The 5,457-nt window shown below is 47.9% G+C and overlaps 3 protein-coding genes across 4 annotated transcripts; all 3 read left to right on the top strand.

The window, feature by feature from the left end:
* Nucleotides 1–2,628: 2,628 nt before the first annotated feature.
* Nucleotides 2,629–3,666, top strand: RB195_023390 (uncharacterized protein; the record flags this gene model as incomplete). The annotated part of the gene is made up of 1 exon (XM_064210801.1): nucleotides 2,629–3,666. The coding sequence occupies one exon, from the start codon at nucleotides 2,629–2,631 to the stop codon at nucleotides 3,664–3,666; it is 1,038 nt and encodes a 345-aa protein (XP_064066682.1).
* A 255-nt stretch (nucleotides 3,667–3,921) lies between these two features.
* Nucleotides 3,922–4,470, top strand: RB195_023389 (uncharacterized protein; the record flags this gene model as incomplete). The annotated part of the gene is made up of 1 exon (XM_064210800.1): nucleotides 3,922–4,470. One exon carries the CDS (start codon nucleotides 3,922–3,924, stop codon nucleotides 4,468–4,470), a length of 549 nt encoding a protein of 182 aa, XP_064066681.1.
* Nucleotides 4,471–4,593: 123 nt separating this feature from the next.
* On the top strand, nucleotides 4,594–5,349 carry RB195_023388 (uncharacterized protein; the record flags this gene model as incomplete). 2 transcript variants are annotated; one of them, XM_064210798.1, is made up of 1 exon in its annotated part: nucleotides 4,594–5,349. In XM_064210798.1, one exon carries the CDS (start codon nucleotides 4,594–4,596, stop codon nucleotides 5,347–5,349), a length of 756 nt encoding a protein of 251 aa, XP_064066679.1. The 2 variants fall into 2 exon arrangements, with proteins under 2 accessions (XP_064066679.1, XP_064066680.1); XM_064210799.1 differs by having other exon boundaries at nucleotides 4,705–5,349.
* Between the last annotated feature and the right edge of the window lie 108 nt (nucleotides 5,350–5,457).

The raw sequence follows: 5,457 nt of genomic DNA, 5'->3' as shown, positions 1-5,457 counted from the left end.
CTGAAGAAGGACAGACATGTCATTCCAGAGGTTCTCCTGTCTGAGGTACGACATTCTATCAAGTAAGAAATAGTATGGCACCCGGTCCCGACAGGATAAGATCTGAACATCTGAAGAATCTTCTGTCAGTTTTTATCGGTACTCTTTTGAGGTTCTTTACGCGTTACCCGTGCAAGGTCCCCAAACAGAGAAAGATCAGCACGTGTATGTTCTTGGGGGTAATAAAATAACAGGGCGATCTTCATGATGCCCGTAACTACCCACCCCCCCCCCCCCCCCCCAACCTGGTTGTTGACTGTAATTTATAAGCTCTTGACGTGAGTGGTTATTGAGTGGTTGTAGAGTGATCAACCATCACCCAATCTGCTTACTATCTGTCATCTACAAAACATCAGTAATCGTCTATAAGATATTGCATGTCTGCAGAACAACATGTTGCGTGGCAGCTACGATGAAATCTGTGAATTTCGCTCTTCCTCTCAGCTGATGTTGTGTAACAGGTTTATCTCTACCAGTATCGTGTTGCCTTCCACTTGATTTTAAAGGTATCACGAAATTGGCGATGATGCCGCATGGTTAGAAATGAGGGGTTACGTAAGGTCAAGATTGCCAGAGGGATTGACCGTGATCATGCTCATACTCGTGGACTACACCACCTCTTTCTATTTATACATTTATTTATTTATGGATCCCAATATCGCATTTTCAATGATACGGTGCCTCTCAGGCGGAAAATTTGTAACTGACAATGATGAGCGTGATCATACTCGGTTTCCTATTCCTCCTCCGACCAACTCAGAACATGGCGTAAGCAAGAACATTGTGCGATCCTGTACCTAACCATGCAACTTATTATGCAACTTATTACAGGTAAGGACTTTGGACCATGACGGAATTGTCCATGTTCTAAAGCTTAATAACTTGTGTCGTTGGGGAGGCGTAGTCATGCAGAGCTGCAATACATGCTTTTCTCTGAATAAGTAGATTGAATTAAATGTGATCATATTCATATTGACGAATTGCAACCTCACCTGTATCTGTTGGTGAGTTTGGTCGTCATCAATTTCGCGATACAATGCCTTCAGGCTAGTAAATTTCGGAGGATGGACGAAAAAGCGCCTTTTCGTATCTCAAATAACGTCTCTAACGTTGCAGTGTAGTTGTAGTGACCGGAATGAACACAGTTACAATGCAAATGTAAGTTCAACCTTTTCCCTAACCTAAGATGGCTAAGTCATCACCATTTCGATCTCGGAAATGGCACCTCCTGAGTGGAAAAACAGGCACTTTTGCGAGATGGTCCCTGTCCCCCTAACTCTTCGCAAACACTATCTCAGGAGTTCTGTGCGCACAATGGCCTAGGAAATAAGCGGACAATAGCAGTTGGTATGATTTTCAGGACTACAATCAACTAGCGGCTGTTCGACAAAGAATCCATCCACAGTGAACTTTGTTCTCGATGTGTTGAATCGATGAAAAATTCAGTGACAGCCGATTTAGTGCCTTGCTAAACGATTTGGACACTCCCAAGCTTAGTGCCCTAGTACCATTACGGGCTCAGATTTCTCTGGAAAACCCCGCCGGAGGTATCCGGTGTCTGGATATCGTACGAACTCTCTGCTCATTGCAGACGCCGTCAGGCATCGCATCGTTTTCTCTCTCGTTCAAGAGGGGATAGCCTAGCCTGGCGATTTGCAGCAACAAGTGTGCGTTCTGCATCAGCTACGATAGTGATAGTGGTTGATACTTTCTGATGCTGATGGCGGTTCCCAGTTCCGACGCCAAAAAGCTCACTATTTTCGTATCCGAACATGGTCCCGACTTACTGCCCAGCCCGCTGTATTCCTCAAACACTGGCCCTACCGCTCGCTGGACTTGAACTTCTTGAACGGACAGCAGTTCAAAAATGACCGCGACCTCAAAGTCGATCTCCACACATTCGAACGAGAAACCTTCTGAATTCTAAAGGTCATGCTCTTCTCGCTAAACGTGTCAGACAGTCCTATGCAGGAAAGGGTGGTGCTTATGCTGCTGGCTGAGGTCACAAATAAACAAAGTAGAAATATGTTGATTCATTTTGCAAACGAATTTACGATATGTTTGCGATAACTTAACTCATTGACAAACAAAGTATTCGCAGTGGTAGTTCCAGCTCCATAAAAGTTCTGAATAATGGACAAACTAAGATTTTTCGTTCCGCATTGGAACACAGGATGTAATATCAAGAAAGAAGAGATGGTTCTTAATCATGTGTACAGCATCCATTCTTCTGGAAGGATAAAGAATTTTGTGATGCTTATATCCTCCACAACGCTTTAGCGCCACAACGATCACGAAATGCAGTTCGAGTTGGTGAATCCCAAGTGGATTTCACCACCGTCTTGGCAAAATGTCGCAAGATGGCTCCCTGATCCATATAGGTTGGGCGACGACCTGTGGTGAAAGCTAAGCTCGCCGTGGCATGGTTGCTTAGTCTGGGGAAGTCTTTTTGCCGTTCCAACATATTCACTGAGCCCAGCGCATTGGGCCCTACCGTCTCAGACGTCGGACTGTATGACGACCGGTGAGAGGCGACCAAATCTCAGGTTGCTCAGGACGTCTTTGATTCTGGATTAAGGCGGCACACGCATGCCTCGCCACGGAGACTGTCTCAGACTGTGTACTTGCAAAGCGAGAACAGTGTCCACAGACGCTGACCTGCATGCCCTTCTCGGAGCTGCAAAGCGTCTCAAATTTCACCTGATTGCTCTGCAAGAGACCAAGTGCATAAGGAGCGATGTACGACAAATGAATAACGGTACACCCGGCATTCGTGGAGAGAAGGTTCCGTCGCGAAATGTAGGCGGTGTTGGTTTTGTTGTGCACCCATCTGTCGTCCATCTTGCCGATTCTCACGAGATCCTATCACCTCGTCTGGCCATTCTTCGCCTCCGCCCTCTGCGCCAAAAACTAATCAGTATTATCAACTGCTACTCACCAGCATCAGCAGCTGATGAACCCGAATTGGACGCGTTTTACGAGGAGCTGGAGGTAGTGATCCACAACGAGAAGTCCTTCTACAAATTCGTTGTCGGAGACTTCAACGCAAAACTAGGAAAGGCCATAGAAGGGAAATACAGGATTGGAAGATTTGGACTAGGGAACCGGAATGAAAATGGCAATCGTCTCGCCGGGCTGTTGTCCGCCGCTCGCCTTTTTCATGCGAACTCTCTTTTCACGAAAAAAGATCATCGTCGGTGGACATGGGAATGGCCCAATGGCGCGACTCGTGCGGAGATCGGCCACATACTCACCAACCGGAGGTGGAGTCTACTCGTCTCAGTAGTACCATCCTTTTGTAGTGGTTCTGATCACCGTCTCCTTCGTGCGAAAATACGACTTAGCCACACGATGGAAAAGAACATCTGCTATCGGCAACGAAGGAGAAAAGAAGTCGTCTACGACGATTGCGTACTCGAGGACTCCTTGTTCCAAAGTGACTGGCACATCGAGGAGGACCCAAACGTGGACTACGAGATGCTGCTCAGAGGATTACGAGCCTGTGCTGAGCGTGCCTCGAAGCCGCGCACGACAACTTGGATCGAATTTCGAAGACCACCAAGGAATTGTTGGAAAGAAGGGCTTCGAGGCTTGATCCAAATGCATCGCACATTGAGCAGTTATTAGCAAACACTAGCTGCACAAAAGCGTTGCAGGGGGATCTTTTGAAATACAGGCAGATGAAGATTCTGGAGGCAGCACAAAGAAGAACGAGTCTAAAGAAGTGCCGCAGGGATCTCCGCGAATATAATATTCCGCTAGCAGCCTTACTAAGCGAAGACGGGACTCGCACGTCTTCTCGTCGTGAGATGGAAATTTAGAGGTTCTACTAGAACCTTTTCCGTTTATTAACTCCTGTGTCAAGCCCGATCATCCCCACTGATGAATCCGCGGATTCTCCCTTCGGAAGTACGAGTCGCTATCAAGAGCATGAAACCTGGCACAGCCCCAGGACCTGATTTTATATCAGCAGACTTTCTTCGGGCTGGTGGCCATCCGCTTCATGTAATCTTAGCAGCGCACATGACATCCTACCTTCAGAAAGAAAGGATCCCAGACCAGTGGAAGACCTCGCGAACCGTTCTTATCCATAAGAAAAGTGACCGAGAGGACCTTCGGAACTACCGTCCGATATGCTTGCTGAGCGTGTTATACAAAGTATTCACCAAGATCATCCTCACGCGCATATCTAGGACGCTGGATGAAATCCAGCTTCAAGAGCAAGCTGGATTCCGCCAAGGGTTCAGGTGCTTGGAACACATCCAGATCATATCGAGGGTCATAGAGGTTTGGCGGGAATACCGCCTGCCCTTTGTTCTAACCTTCGTCGACTATGAGAAAGCATTTGACAGCGTAGAAACGAATGCAATACTGTCAGCGCTGGCCGATCAAGGTGTGGACGCGTCGTATGTGAGGACATTAGCCAACTGATACGATCGATGCACGACTAGGATACAGCTCTTCTACCGCCCTCTCGCCATACCCATTGGAAAGGGGGTACGACGAGGCGATACTATATCGCCAAAGCTGTTCACGGCTGCATTGCAATGGATAATGAAATCACTATCCTGGGAAGAAAGGGGCATACGTGTTGATGGAAGATTTCTTTCGAACCTTCGTTTCGCGGACGACATCGTTCTCTTTTCGACCAATGAAGCAGAAACGATGCTCAACGAATTGAACGAAGCAGGGAAGAGAATAGGACTGCGAACAAACATAAAAAAGACACAGTTCATGAAGAACGCCTACTGCGAGGACGGAGGAGTACAACATGAAGGCTCCCAAATCGTGGAAACTTCGTCATACGTATACCTCGGGCGTTCTATGAACATGGAAAACGACTTGAAGGAAGAACTAAATAGAAGAATGAGAGCAGTATGGGCGGCATGCGCCGCCGTCAGGGAAGCTACGGACCAACTGACGGACCAAGATCTTCGTGCCCATCTGTTCGACTCGACAGTCCTTCCAGCGCTCTGTTACGCAGCGGAGATGTGGGCAGACACCGCTGCCACGTCTAGGAAGCTACTTACTACCCACAGAGCCCTTGAGAGGTGCCTTCTGAAGTTTAACCGGCGCACACAACACCTAGCCGGTCTTCGCAGCTCAGACTTAAGAGAAATGTCCCGTCTTCGCGACCCAGCGGAATATATATCGAAAGCAAAACATAGATGGGCCGGTCACATCATGAGAAGAATCGACGATAGATGGACCAAAAGAACGCTAGAGCGGATCCCAAGAGATGTTAGACGCCCTCGAGGGGACCGCCAACGAAATGGGGTGATGTGTTCGCTACACGGATGGACCAGCTGAGAGCTCAGCTGGATACGGCTCAAGGGCCTCGTCAACGTCACTCACGAAACTTGAGAACATCTTGGATGACAATGGCGAGGGAACGAAACGAGTGGAAGAGATGCTGGG

This window comes from Necator americanus, chromosome X (assembly GCF_031761385.1).
Source record: "Necator americanus strain Aroian chromosome X, whole genome shotgun sequence".
NCBI lineage: Eukaryota > Metazoa > Nematoda > Chromadorea > Rhabditida > Ancylostomatidae > Necator > Necator americanus.
The sequence above is the reverse complement of the archived record's forward strand: the minus strand, read 5'-3'. Positions and strand labels throughout refer to the sequence as shown.